The sequence below is a fragment of the Diceros bicornis genome, chromosome 12 (assembly GCF_020826845.1).
Source record: "Diceros bicornis minor isolate mBicDic1 chromosome 12, mDicBic1.mat.cur, whole genome shotgun sequence".
Taxonomy (NCBI): domain Eukaryota; kingdom Metazoa; phylum Chordata; class Mammalia; order Perissodactyla; family Rhinocerotidae; genus Diceros; species Diceros bicornis.
The window spans coordinates 41,097,673-41,112,869 of record NC_080751.1 but is presented as its reverse complement, the minus strand read 5'-3'; the positions used below and the strand labels follow the sequence as shown (position 1 = coordinate 41,112,869).

Sequence of the window (15,197 nt, the reverse complement as noted above, 5' to 3'; positions counted from 1 at the left end):
ATGAAGCTCTTTAGTTTTGTTGATTCCACTCTTGCACTGTGCTTGCGCTCAGCTTGAGACTTCCTAACTTCCAACACATTTGAGAGCCCTCTTCCTCCTGACAGCAAACTTGAAAATGCTTTCACGGGGGCACATGGGTTTTGAAGGCCTTCATGGGCCTCCATCCCCAATATCCGAGCTCTGAGCTACAAAGTAGCATCTTTGATCTCTTACGAAGACGTGTGTGTGTGAGGGGACCTCCCAATGCACACATGCCATGCATCTCAGAAGGAACGACCTGGAAAGGGGGACAGATATTGTGCCCATCAATTCCTTTGATGATGCTTACTGGGCACCTATCAGTGCCCGGCTCTAACTGGCAGGTCTGCAGAGCACTAGGAGAGCTCACGTTCTAGGGGAGGAAACGACAAAAACAGGTAAGCAATGAAGAGAATTTCAGCAAGTGCACACCTGAGGGTAGGGCTGGTGAAGATCCTACCTTCAAGAGAACTCTAAGCACGATCCTGACAGCCAACCATTGTCCAAAAAATGTGCAGGGGCACTAAGTCTGAAGCTGGTTTAATGTTTATGCTCTACCTGGACCCGGTGATGTTTCTTTTCTTCATGCACAAAACCTATTTTGAATTTGCTAATACAGCCATTTCCTTTATTTGTACTAAGGCTGCATAATGTGGGCTTTGTAAAGTCTGCAGGCCTGAAAGCAGGATACATTTCTAATGGAAACATTCATGTTCATGATTGTACAACAGCAAAGCGATAAATTACCATGATTTTGTACCCCCTGCTGCTATTAGTTCCACCATACTTCAGGAATGTTGCTTTCACTTATAGAAAACTACAAATATTGGTTTGTCAGAAAGACAAATATTAAATGAAAATTGCACTCCAAGACACGTGAAAAAGTATACAGAGTACACACACTGGAGATTTGAGAAGTAAATTGCACCAGGAAGAACAATTTGCAATATAAAGCTTGCTTAATAATTCACTGGAACTCGAAAACTCAGCGATTATGCCAGGCACTGGGTATCTCATTAAATGGAAGAAAACAACCTTACAGTGCAAGCTGTCCAGAGACCGGGAACACTTGTACTAATGTGAAAGAACTTTTTTATAGAATATTCTTATAGTTTAGAGATTCCAATTTGACTTTTAACTAGATTCTTAACTGAGTTTAAACTGGATTGCTTCAGTTTTTTGTACTTTTATAGAAAGTAAATGACTAGTCAGAGTTCGAGCCATATGCTGTATTGCTGAGATTCTGGGCAAATTAACTTCTGTAAGCCTGTTTTCTCACCATGAGTATCAGGCAAGAGAGGTGCCTGACCCATGACAGGAGGTGCCCAGTGTCAGCTACAAAGAACCCACAGAACCGGATACACACAGACAACTTGACTTACTGTGAGCCAGGAGCCAGGACAGAGCTAGGCCTGGGGAGACACAAACATGAGACAAAGCACTGGTCCTCAGGGAGGTCACAACCTGCGTGATAGCTGCTCTGTTTTTAAGTGGCTGCAGGAGCCCTGGAGATAGAACAATTCATATACTGGGTGATGAGAGGGGCCGAGAAAGTAGCGGAGAGGTGACAGTGATGCTGGCCTCAGTGAGCACTGACGAGAAAGGAACAGGAGGGTGAAGGCAGAGAGGAGTGGGGAAGTGTGCTGAAGACAGTCCAGACGTAGTGATCCCAGTCATTGATGAGGCTGTAAAATGCTCCTGTTGACACTTAAAGCAAGATAAAGTCCCCTCTATTTACCACACATTCAACTTTACTAATTCGTGCCAACTTTGTACCTCACAGATCTCAAATTAAATATCTGCTTTTCCTTAAAAGAGATAGCTGTGACTTTGTCGGTTTCCCACACACAAACCGTACACCATTTAACAAGGAAAATTTGGCCGCAACAGAGGCCACCACAAAATTTTTAAGTTAAAATGTCAAGACTCAAGTCCTTGAAATAGTTTAAAGAAGTTATGTAAAAATTTGATAAAAATGAAGCCCACAGGTTTTTGGAGTACAATTTATTCAAAGTATTTCACATTAAAATTATATTAGGTTCAAATACATGAACGTACAATTACATATCGAACGCTATACTTTCCAAAAGTTTATGGTGACGTTTACTTCTCAGAATTAGCTGTTTGCTTATAATTTGTCTAAAATGTATTACTGACTGCTACTATAATTATACTCTCTATTTCTATTTATTTCAATTTCACTATATTTCAAAGAGCATTCATAAACCCACCTAGAATATACAATTATTACATTTTGAATATTCACATTCAAAAGGGGAAGCCAACACAGTGCTAAAGATATATGACTTGATAGTTCTTTATTTATACATGTAATACAGTTAACAGCCCCAGCCTGCTGTTCAGAATGCTAGATGAAGGATTTGTACCTATTTCCACTGCCTTACACTCACATTTTATCAGAGTCAATATACAAGGCTCGCTTGGAGTCACTTCATGCAAATGAGATTGTACTCTCAGTTTCCCCAAAGATAACAGGGAAGTCCAGATCATGCCCCAAGGGTATGCTACATCTTAGAGACCTATTTCAATGAACATCAATCAAACTTAGCTCAAGTAACTTACGGTTGGCATAACAGCAAAAAATAAGGCCTGCTTCAGTGGAATCACTAATGGAGTGAGGCTCATGGCAAATCAGACAATATCAAAACTACAACATGTACGGGTCCTGCACCCGAGGAGTGCACAAAGGAAAGCTGCGTTAAGTACTCTAGGCTGGACTTGGAACTGGCCAAGCCCCCTGATTCCTTAGGGCTAAGTCTACAAAACAGAGATGAATAAAAGCATGGCCAATGCCACGATGACATTTATTTCTTGGCTTCCCTCCATCGACCCTCCCTCTTACGCCATCTGCGGGCTCCAGATGCAGGATGGCTGGTCCCACAAGACACAGGTTAGCAGCACAACAGCAGGAGGCTGGCTTACTCCCCCAAGGCAAGGTCTCCCATCAGGTGAACAGTGGGAACCAAGTAAGTTGTCAGTGAATCCACAACAGGAGACACTGGTTTCAAATGGACAAGGAATACACCCAAATGGGGATAACTCTCAAATAAAATATTTTAAACTTTTTTTTAAATTAATTACCTAACCCCCAAATAGGCCAATATTACATATTAAGATACTTTTGAATGGTAAACTGTTTTGACTACCCATCTTAAATTCTTTTATAGTAACTACTTACAACATAGATATTAACAGGCATGAAAGTCAATTTAGGGATAACTTCTATAAAAGTGAATAGAAACCAAGATTTCACTCCTTCATATATTAAATCACATATTCATAGGATATGAGTATAAAATAACAAGCCCAGTGTAGGGTGTAGCTTGTGCTGACAAAGATCTAAAACCAAAATGAGAGGAAATGCATTGCTCTACTTCACGATCCAAGCCATGACTAAGACTCAGTTTTAGAGACTTCTATGAACAGAGGCTCACGGAAGCCACCGTGCTGGAAGAGAAAGCACGGCGAGGAGCCTCCAGGGCTGGCAAACGGTACCCTGGTCAAGGGCAAGCGACAGTCTCTTTGAGTCTCTGCTTCTCACTGGAAAAAGATGAGCGCTGGATTTGATGCCTTCTAGCACCAACATTTCACAAAACTGGAAAGCCATGCAGGGCTTCACACATGTAAAGAACTGTTATATTATAAATAGAACATTACACATGAGAAAGCTCACTGAGCATCATTTTGCCCAGCTCCAAAATTTTTCAGATAAACAATATTAACAAGCAAGTCTTAAATAAAGGAAGAACCTTTTTATGAAAATAATAAACAAAATAGAACACGGGACCTGAAGAGTCAACTGGGAGAAGAACCCTGAAAAATTACGGCTCCACACATCAGGAGCCTCAAAGAAAATGCTGTAGATTTATACTGCAGGCAAAACCAAAGAAGTCTAGTAACTAAGTGCACACAGTTCTTGTCAATAAGATGCTGAACATATCATATATTATGAATAAATAAAAGTACATAAACAAGTAACTTTTCATTTATTTATTTTGTCCTCTCAAATACATTAAAGAATAACATTTTAGACACAGAATTACAAGTACACACAAAACAAAGTAGTGGTTGCTTGTTTCACAAAGGGTTTTCCCTTAATTCCTTTAGCTGCTTTGCATAAAATTCAAAGCTTTCCTGTTAAGGAGACAGAAAGGGAGGGAAGTTACAGATAAAGTTACCAGCAAGAGGTGATGGTACAAAACTTAAAAATCGTAAAGTACTGCAAACTGGTAGCAAAGACTGCTGGGCCCACGGCAGTTGCTGCCCCCTCAAGCTTCAGCACTCCTTTCTGATTCATGAAATCACCAGTTCAAGGGCCCCAAATTCAGAGTTAAAGCTAGCACCAGGCGCCTGTGCTGTGTGCAGGCATGTGCGTGTAGGTATTTACACCTGGGTTTGGAAGGCTGAGGTGTTTGAAATAAACACGGTGCAGTGACTTTTTAGTTCAATGACCCAATAAAAAGAAATTTTGCCTATACAATTTTTCTTATTAAACACAACAAAATAAAATAAAATTTCCTAGGCAACCTACTGAATGAGAAAAGATACTTGCAAATCATATATCTGATAAGGGGTTAATATCCAAAATATATAAAGAACTCATACAATTCAATATTAGCAAAATTAGCAAAAAACCAAACAATTCAACTAAAAAACGGGCAAAGGAACTGAACAGAAATTTTTCCAAAGAAGACATACACATGGCCAACAGGCACATGAAAAGATGCTCAACATCACTAATCATCAGGGAAATGCAAATCAAAACCACAATGAGACACCACCTCACACTGTTAGAATGGCTATTATCAAAAAGACAAGAAATAACAAGTGTTGGTGAGAATGTGGAGAAAAGGGAACACTTGTGTGCTGTTGGTGGGAATGAAAATTGGTGCAGACAGTATGAAAACCAGTAAAATTAAAAATAGAACTATCATATGATCCAGCAATTCCACTTCTGGGTATTCATCCAAAGAAAACAAAAACTAATTTGAAAAGAAATACTGCACTCCCATGTTCATTGCAGTATTACTTACAATAGCCAAGAGATGGAAACAACCTAAATGTGCATCAATGGATGAATGGATAAAGAAAATATGGGTGTGTGTGTGTGTGTGTGTATAGAGAGAGAGAGAGGGAAAGAGAGAGAAAGACACACACACACTGGAATATTATTTAGCCGTAGAAAAGAATGAAATCTTGCCATTTGTGACAAAATGGATGACCCTGAGGGCTATGCTAAGTGAAATAAGTCAGAGAGAAAAAGATAAATACTTTATGATCTCACTTACATGTGTAATCTAAAAAAAAACAAAAACAAAAACAACACACAAAGGAAACTCAGCTCATGGATATAGAGAACACATTGGTGGTTGCCTGAGGCGGGGGTTGGAGAAGTGGGCAAAATAGGTGAAGGGGGTCAAAAGGGACAAATTTCCAGTTATAAAATAAGTCATGGGGATACAAGGCACAGCACGGTGACCATAGCTAACAATGCTGTATTGCATATTTGAAAGTAGCTAGGAGAGGGGATCTTGCAAGTTCTCATCACAAGAAAAAAAAAATTGTAACTATGTATGGTGATGGATGTTAACTGGACTTACTGTGGTGATCATTTTGCAATACATACAAATATTGAATCATTATGTTGTACACCTGAAACTAACATAATGTTACGTTAACTATACTTCAATAAAAAAAAATTTCCTAGATGAAGAAATAAAAGCCAACGTATCTAAAATGAACAAGTAATTAACGGTCACATAATATACTTGGCTATTGAAACACAGGCCATTAAATCCTATTTCAAGTCGAAATGATGAGAGAACCGCCCCAAGAACATTTGATAAATTCATATCCATAGCTGAAGGTCTGAGACTGACCTTCTACTTTAAACCTCAGCCCCAGAGGGCTATGTTCTCACACAGCCAAATCAAGGGACGGCTGTTCAGTTCCTGAAGCCCTTCCCTGAGGGTTCTTCACAGAGATTTAATCCGCATGTAATTAAGTATTCGACTTATTTTTTTACACATTATTATGAAGCATTCATAAATCCGTGGAGGTATTTTTTCCCCTTAATTAAGACATACTCACAGGGGGTTCAGTGAAAGGGACAGACTCTCCAGCATTCTTCAGAAAAACTGCATAACGTTTTAGAAACAGATCATTCAATTTTATATTCTTTGCAGTCAAATTTTCATATAGCGCTTTAGCAGACGCGACATCATTGTCCAACACTGAAGGAAAAGATATTAATCATAGATAAACACAATCTATCTTCCTCTTTTCCCAAAACACTTAGCTGTTCAGGGACTCCTGGATCCCTTTATCCCATGGCAAACAAATACTTAACTACCTTTAGCAAAAGCCACATTCAGAATCTACAAGCTCCCTCACTCCCTCCCCACACTTCTCTTTCAGCATTATTCACTATGAGAGAGAAGGAAAATGACAAATATGGCTATTTTAAAAGACCCATGATAAAGTGACCACAAACTGAAGTCCTCAAACAGACTGTGCACACACCATTCAACCCTCTGCTTAAAACCACACTTTGAAATCAAGCTAATTCGGGGACTGCTGTGGTGAGGGGCATGTCAGTTATGTGCAAATCTATATCTACATCAATATCATCAGCTAAACAACACCAAGAAGACTTTCAGTATATTCTCCTACTGTAAAATAAGCAAATAGGAGGAATATAGTTAGCTACAATGACAAAAAAAAAATCTATATACATTATCAATATACATGAAAACTATATACACATCTATCTAATATGAACAAGTTATACTAATATTTCACTTAATTGGATGAAGCAGCCTAGAAGTTAAGTTTAGCTGGCTGTCCACTTATAGCTGATTCGCAGAAATTTTGTTTTTAAAAGTTTGTTAAGATTACAAGGGCTCTGCTAACAACGGCTGTTGGTAATCCAACTCTCTAATTTTGCATTAGATTGATATCTAAGCACCTAACAACTCATACCCTACACTGACGCCAAATAACCAATCCCACCTCTAGCAGCACCAACATGAGGCTCCAGGATGGATGTGAGAAGTTTAGGGATCAATCCAAGGATCTCCCAAAAGGTAATGAAGATGAATCACTCACAAGCTCTCACTGGAGTTGAACAGATCTTCACAGTTTGGGTGATGTCAATTTCTTCTGTGTAAATCCTTTGTTCCCCTCCCTAAGGGACCAAATCCTCCAGGAAACTCAGAAAACTCTCCCACCTTCCCTTTCACTACTTCCTGATCTCCCTGCTCCTTTCCTTCGCAATTCCCAAGAGGGATCACACAATTTAGTAGTCATTTTGTGCTGTCTGACATTATTTCATGTTATTTAGTTATTATTTAACATCTGCCAATTCCCCAAATGGAACTTTGAGAGGGTTTATGATTATAGCTCTATTTTAAAATACATCATGTTCCCCTCATAAGGGTGGAAAAATGGAGACCCAATTTACTAATTCGATGGCTGAGTCTGTTGTCCTGCCAATAATAAAATCAACAAAGCAATTCTTTAGTTATATCTGCCCCCCAACTGAGCAAATGAGTGGGTGGCAGATGGACAGGTGATCACAACTTAGAAATGCTAACATTTATCTTAATTACTGAGGAAACTTGAGACTGGTTCTCTTTCATATGTGATTGCCTGGCAATCAAGGAACAAATTGTTTAAAAGAGTGGAATTTCAACCGTGACTTAAGGTAAAACCTTGGGGTCCACTTTTTAATTAAGGTTTATTGTTTCAAAGGAGAAGGCAGGCAGGCAGGGAGGGTACTGAAGGAGCAAGAAGGCAAGCTAAGCAACAGTCTCCAGTGTGCACCTATTTCATGTTCTATTTTAGGTGGCAGAGCCTTGGGAGACTGGACTGGTTCCCAATATGTAAATCCAAGTGAACTTCCAAATCTTTCCAGGAGCCTGGGATCCTACTCAACATACCCTCTGAAGACGATACTTTTTTATGTTCAAGTTATATGAATAATTTCATATTTTTCTTAAATATAGTTTTAAAACATATTCTAAAACTAAATAAATTATTGTATCATAAATAATTATCTGACATTTAAGATTACTGCCTCTGAGCTGAAGACTTAGTAGACTATGCTACAAATATTTAAATCATTTAAATAATACAGTCAGATTCAACTTATTACCATAGCTTTTCATGATGGAAGTGTATGCTTCTTCCTTTTCAGTTAATTCAGGAATCAATTCTAATAAAGATTTCAGAGTTGGTGCCTAGGAAATTAAATACAGGTAACATTACCACAACTCAAAAGAACAGTGAAATATAAGGTCCATTTATAAGTGTTCTATCAAAAAATCTTGATAATAATTACAACAGAATTGCCTAGTCAATGGACTATTTTCCCTTCTGTATATCTTAGTATTTGATGTCGATTTAATAATTTATAGCCAAAACAAACCAGCATTTTTCAAAAGTTAATGGAATGCCATTTATATTTCTATGAATATTTTTCTAAAATATTATAAAGATTGCTTCTTTTGTGAACTGGTAACCATACCAAGAAGTTATGTGATCCCAAAGGGTAGAAGACATAATAACTGTATCTCTAGGTGCCAAAATTTTTAGATGAAATGTGAAGAATTCAGTCAAACATTCCGAAGTTTTCCCTACTCGGTATATAAATAGAGCATTTCCAGGATCTCACTGGAATTTTTACTTGATTGCTTTCAGGGGGTATCTAGACACAGTTATGGTTTTATTTCCTGTAGTGAATACAGAACCGCCATACCCCTAATGAATAACCACTGAATATTTCCAAACACACTCCAATATTGCTGGATAAATCAAAAGATGGATGTTATATACATTTATGCCCTGTTCCCATCTCACCAAACAAAGCTAAATCTGGCTTAATTATTCTAATGTCAAAGAGCTAGATACTGTACTAGGAATTTTTAAAAATTCTAACTCACTCTTTAGCATGTTTATTCAGTCAATCTATACCTGGACCTGCATCGTTCCAGGACATCCCGTAATTTAAAGTCTCCTGGGCGGAATGTTCTAAGCAGATATATTACTGTACATTTCCTGTCCCATCTCCTGAGCAAGGCAGTAGGTACCTGGCACAGCCACACATGTGAAGTGACAGGTGCTTTTTAGATTTCTTAAATTTTTAAATCACAAATCTTAAAAAATAGTCTCTTTGAAAGGAAAGAAAGGGCAACTAAATACTCTTAAAAATTATTTGTTGTAAATAAATACATGAGACAGATAAAAAGTGCAATCAGGTAAATTAAACAAAAAAGTGTGTGTACATGGCGGGGAAGAGCGTGGAGATTAAGGAAAACCAGAACTCCCACCCTGGAAACAACCTAAATGTTTCACATAAAACAAACATTACTATTGGCACTAAGTTTGAAACTTCACAATGTGCCCAAATAAACTAAGAATGGACTTTCTGGTGCTCAACAGGTAAAACTGGATCTAAAAAAATTTTTTTTCAAATATGCTTTTATTCTTTTTTTAAAAACATCAAAAATAGGACTAGGTCCTATTTTACACACAGACACACACACACACCGTTTAGCGTAAATAAGGTAACTAGAAAATGAGAACATTAATTTGTGGCACATAACAGTTATAAAGCCAAATGGCTCATCTACCTGTTGGTTTATACCTGACAAATGGTCAAAAGTAGCCACTTGATGGGAGATGCTCTGCAGTGGTAAGTGCTTCTGCACTGTTGAATGTACCAAGTGACCTAAGCAACAAGATTTTTATCTTCCATTTCTAAGGGCCCTTTCTTGGGGCTCTTACTGCACAACTACAAGCATAGAGAATTCACCACATAAACTTGCCCTTGTATTTCCAGTACAACTAAGGAGCCAGAACTGACTCTGTAGCAACATCTGAAAAAGTAAACAAGCACAGACAAGCAAGTCTGCAATCTCTAGAGTGTTTTTAGATAAGGTCCTGAACCAACAAGCTCTCATGTGACACTCAATACCTTTGAACAAGGCTGGCTTACAGCACCACTGACTTGTCAGCAAGTAAAGCACAGTACCTTTCCTCGTCTCTGAGAACTCCTAATACAGAACACCACGAAAATTGGGGTTTGTTCAGCAATTGCACCACATCTCTAAAAACAGAAACATTATTCAATAAGTGAAAGTTCTTGATAAACAAGCAGACCAAGGTGAATATTTCCAATTAAGAAAGTTCACAATAATACAGTAATGTATCATTACCAACAGGAAGGCCTAATAGTCGACCAATTTTTTAAGGCAAGAAAAAAGAACACAAGTGCAAGCTATGCCAAGCTTTTGTGAATGCTGTCCTTGGCATCACAAGTATAAAGTTTGTTTAAAAAGAAAAGGGAAAAATTAAACTAATGCTTCAACAACCACAGCATAAGGTTTAGGACTGCAAAGAAAGAGGAAAAAAAGAAACACTATTCCTCTCCAATTATACTGCCAAGCATTCACAAGTGAGCTAGGGATCATAAGGTTAATTATACATTTAATAAGGTGTCAGGGAGATAACTGCTCGTTTCTTTATAAAAATTAAAATGTACAAAGCAAGTTCTCTTTAAAGTATAATTACCTACACTTATGCATACAAAAGGACTGATTTCAATCTCTCTATTTTATAAAAGGCTTTCATTGCAACAGACAGCCAGTGCTTGAGAAAGAGACAAAAGTTAAACTCAAAAAAAAAAAAAAGTTTATATGACAGACCAGATAAATCAAGTGTCTATCCAATCTTAGATGCTATAGTAAAATCAAATATGGCAAGACAGTATTTTAGTTTACACTCATCATGGATGTCATTCTCTTAAGTTTCTAAAAGCACATTCCTTTTTCAAAGCTTTAAAACACTGTCAATACTAAAATGAATAAGATAAAAAGAACTTTTGGGGACACAGAACATTTACATTATAAACTGATGTTTTCGACATCTGTGAATAAAGTATTCTTCACTACAGCGAGAATAATCTTTTACTGTTTGACAAGCAGGTAAAGGATGGGTAAAGGGTTTATCATCTGAACCTCTGTCTATTGAAGGATGAAAACGGAAAGACTGCTGCTGTTGCATCAACACTCAGCTGTCATCCAGAGCCCCGACAAGCGGCTGTGGGTAAATGGAGCTCTGAGGGCAGCAGGCAACATCCCTGCTGTCTCCCACCCTAGGCTGCTGTCAGTTGTGTTCTCTAAGAGCCTTGAAAGGTTATAGCTCAGAACAAGCTGGGAGATGAAGGAACAAGTGCCACTTTCTAAAGAACTATCAAAATAATGTGCTTAAACTGAATGAATACTATCACATGTATAATTAGATATACATATACCCCTAGTAGGTACACTTAGATATGTACACACAAAGATAAGCATTAGAGTTTATTCCTTTCAAGATAGAACTTTTAACACTAAAGGCAGCAACATAAAATAATGAAAAGATTCCTGAAATCCCTACCCTAAGTTGCCTTTTCTGTTAAAAAAAAAAAAAAAAAAAAAATTCTCAATTAACTGGAATTTCTCTCTGTCCAGGAACAAAAGTAAAAAAGGCCTTAGAGACAGTGCCAATTTATACTTTTTACAAAACTGTTAACACAGAGAAGAAATTTCTTAGGAACTCCTTTTAAAAGTGGCTTCGATTCTACTGTCAAACTAGATGAACTTGAAGGATCCAAACTAGAGCCGGAGCAAATGGGTACAGGTTCACCTCCCGGATCTACGACTTAGGATGTTTTACAACTTGAGAAAATGTGAGTGAACTAATACTATTTACTCTCAGACATTGGTCCCAGGCCTCAATGTGACACAGGGAGTCTACACAAACACAGCCGTTGGCGGGATCACGGTGACTGTTTGACTGCCACCTGCTGGGAAGGGGCTCCCTGGCGGTGCCTGTTTGTGTACATTGCCAGTGGCAGCTCCGATCACCCACCGTTCTGTTGGCACTTGGCGCAGCTTTATATTTAGTGCTGTTAAAATGGCATGAATGCAGTTGTCTCCTTCCCTGAAGATTGCTAATTTAACTGAGAGTGCGGGCCACAGAGACCTGCATTTGTCATTTAACGTGTCTGTGACACACCAAGTGAATGGAAAGCAAATTCAACTCTTAATAAACCTTGAATAAGGCACTGAGAATGTCTGAGTAGTCAAGTGAGAAGCTGTACTTGAAAAGCAAACATTTCCTACTTTTTGTTTGCCAACTGTGTTGCCATGGTGATGCACAGTATTTAGAGCATTAGAGAAATTAAAGTAGGAAATCAAAGGAATTGTTTTGCATTACCTATCTGCACAGAAATATTGGTCATTAAATCATTTCAGCAAAACACGTCTTCCCCAATCCCCCTTAAGTCTAAGGACATTTCTAGCCTGATTTGGCATCTTTAAAACCAGAAATCTACAACTTACAATCCAGTCCTTGTCATGTGACCTTGATTCACAGTGAATTTAAATGTGCTAGCAGCACCACACTTCATTTCTGGTATCCTACCACACACCTATGTCCAGTAATTTCTCAATTTACTTCTCACAAGCCACAAGCCCCACTGCTCCACGAGTGGTGGGTCATTACCTTTAGCAGAGCTCTGGCATCATCCACCTTGCCTGAATCCACAAGCTGAAGGAAGAGATCGGTGACAGGTTTGTAAACTGCAAACTGATTGGCCAATCTCTCTGCCATGATGCTTACTGAAAAAACAACAGGTAAGAAAAATCTTTCGTTTAAATAGTGTTATAACCCATCCTCCAAAGAAATTGAGCCCAATCTCGCTAGAGAGAAATGTGCTTCTATGATCTTTAGCAAGAAGAGCTAACTTACTCTTTTCAACTGCTGGTTCCAGCCGCTCCTCTATTACTTTTCTGAATAAGTACGCCAAGCCAAAGTACTGGGGTTCCATGGTTTGATTCTCTGAAGTAAGCATATTTTCAATGTTTTCTATTGCAACATCTATGTTATTGCTGTAAAAGAAAGGAAAATAAATTATAAAGAAATGTTTGCTTTTGTGTTAATATTGCAGGCAGTTTCAGCATGAGAACTTACTTTGCGATTCACACATACAAATACTTAAGGAAAAAAAGGAAATACATTTATAATTAACCGGATTAAAAACACTATGCAAGTTGAACCCAATCACATTTAGGTAGCAAAAGCAATCACTAGGTGGTTTATACTACAATAATTGAAGTAGGTGCTGATTTTAAAACACTGCTCTAGAGACAAGATCAAACAACTATGTATAGAAGAATTAATGATGATAACTTAAGAAAATATTATATCTAAATATTTAATTTGATTTTTCAGCTCTTTGGATATAAAATGAAAAATTGTTTAAGTGCTATAACTTTCGCTTTATAATCTACAACTGGTCACTCCTGCATCAAGTAAAGATAATATATAACATCTCAGGATTCTTCAAAATGTGATGATGTCTTCAAAAGGTATATTTTCATGTCTCTCAACCCACAGTCACGACAATTTTTTTTTCCAGATATTATACAACACTTAGAAAATATTCTGTGCCGGCCCCATGGCGTAGTGGTTAAGTCCGGCACACTTCACTTCGGCGGCCCGGGTTCACAGGTTCGGATCCAGTTGTGGACCTATACCACTCGTCAAGCCATGCTGTGGCAGCAACCCACATACAAAATAGAGGAAGACTGGCACCAATGTTAGCTCAGAGCTAATACTCCTCAAGTGAATGTTGCTCACCAAGAAAAAAAAAAAATTCAACTTATACTAAAATTCTCAGAAAAAAGTATCTTCATACTTTATGTTCAAAAAAATCAATTACATGGCTTTATTTAACAAGTTAGAATAAAAATTATCTTCATGATTATCTTTTTGGTTAAGGGACTCTTTAACTGACACTTTACAGTTATGATATGGCACTCCAAATCCAAATAATCAATTTTATGTTGAAATTATGACCTAAAACATAAGAATTCTCTAACTAAAAATGAACACCCTGTTATAATAAATTTTTCTTACACGTTTTAGAGAATTATTTAATAGTGATTAAAAACATTCTCCACATCATATAAAATTGTAACATTTTAAAATTCATCCAGATCTTACTTGCATAATTTCCTTGATCTTCCAATTTAAAATAATCACATTTTCTTATTAAAGGGAAAGTTGAAAGCTCTATTTGGGGAAATAGTTTTAAAAGGCAAAAACGAAACAAACACAACTCTTCTCTGCCCAAAGAAATAAGAACAAAAAACCCTGCAAAAACAAACGCTACATTTTAATATCATGATCCATTAAACATATGTAAGATGAACTACTAAAGAATATATTTCTTCAAGAGCAGGAAGTGTCAATTCTCTAATTACCTCCATGAATCTTTAACTTGGGCAAAGTACTGTGCTAGTGAGGTTAATAAAAATCAAGTTCTTATTTGCTTCTACAGTGGTGATTCTCGACAAGCAATCTAGAGATGGTGGTAAAAGAATCACCTCTAACTCCCTCCCTTCTTCTGGGTGTGTGTCGACAGGAGTGGATGGGTAGGAGTAGGAGAGTGGGGAAAATGGAAATTTCTATTTGTAACAAGCTTGCTGGGCCCTCTGTTTCACCATGTTCTAGTAGAGTGTCACCCTCAAGTGTTGCTAACAATCAAATAAACTCATTTTTCACCTCTGTAACAAAGTGTTTTGACAGTAAGGGTCTGGCATGTATGAATGAGAAAAGTTACCAACGGTGGAGCAAGTTTTATGAATTTGAAAGATTTTACAAATGTTGTTTATTCTAAGGTTTAACTGAAAGCTAAAATACATTTTGTAACATATAATTATTCCCTAGTAGGGAATAATCAGCAAGTGGCATCAGTATTTCCTGAGGTTTCTAATAGCCTAAAAAAGTTTTTAAAAGGTGTTATTTGAGATAATGCTCCTTCCAGTATCCACTGGAGGAAAAGAAAGCTTGAAAATACTCACTTCTTTATTTGTGCCAAAGCAATGTTATTGATGAAAACCATATTTGAAAGTCCAATGGACTCTTCAAGTCCATTTACCATCTTCTGAATCTCTTGTATGCTTTCCACATCACCTTTCAAGGCACATGCCTGAATAAGGCGGGTCACTGCTATCCTAGAAGGTATCTGCTCCAGATCCAAGGCGGTTTTTAGCGTTGTTAGAGCCTCTACAACAGAACAGCAGGCAACAGAGTTTTTCTTATATGAA

General features: G+C 37.6%; 1 protein-coding gene across 1 annotated transcript in view; it reads right to left on the bottom strand.

Moving 5' to 3' along the window:
• Positions 1 to 4,014: 4,014 nt before the first annotated feature.
• The window catches only part of LRPPRC (leucine rich pentatricopeptide repeat containing), a 103,737-nt gene continuing 92,554 nt past the window's right edge, over positions 4,015 to 15,197 (bottom strand). The window contains exons 32-38 of the mRNA XM_058551329.1: positions 14,952 to 15,156; positions 12,835 to 12,974; positions 12,589 to 12,704; positions 10,073 to 10,147; positions 8,195 to 8,279; positions 6,130 to 6,272; positions 4,015 to 4,173 (exon numbers count right to left, since the gene is read on the bottom strand). Of these exons, the coding sequence (XP_058407312.1) occupies positions 4,117 to 4,173; positions 6,130 to 6,272; positions 8,195 to 8,279; positions 10,073 to 10,147; positions 12,589 to 12,704; positions 12,835 to 12,974; positions 14,952 to 15,156 (821 nt within the window). The 3' untranslated portion in view covers positions 4,015 to 4,116. The remainder of the gene's footprint in view (positions 4,174 to 6,129; positions 6,273 to 8,194; positions 8,280 to 10,072; positions 10,148 to 12,588; positions 12,705 to 12,834; positions 12,975 to 14,951; positions 15,157 to 15,197) is intronic.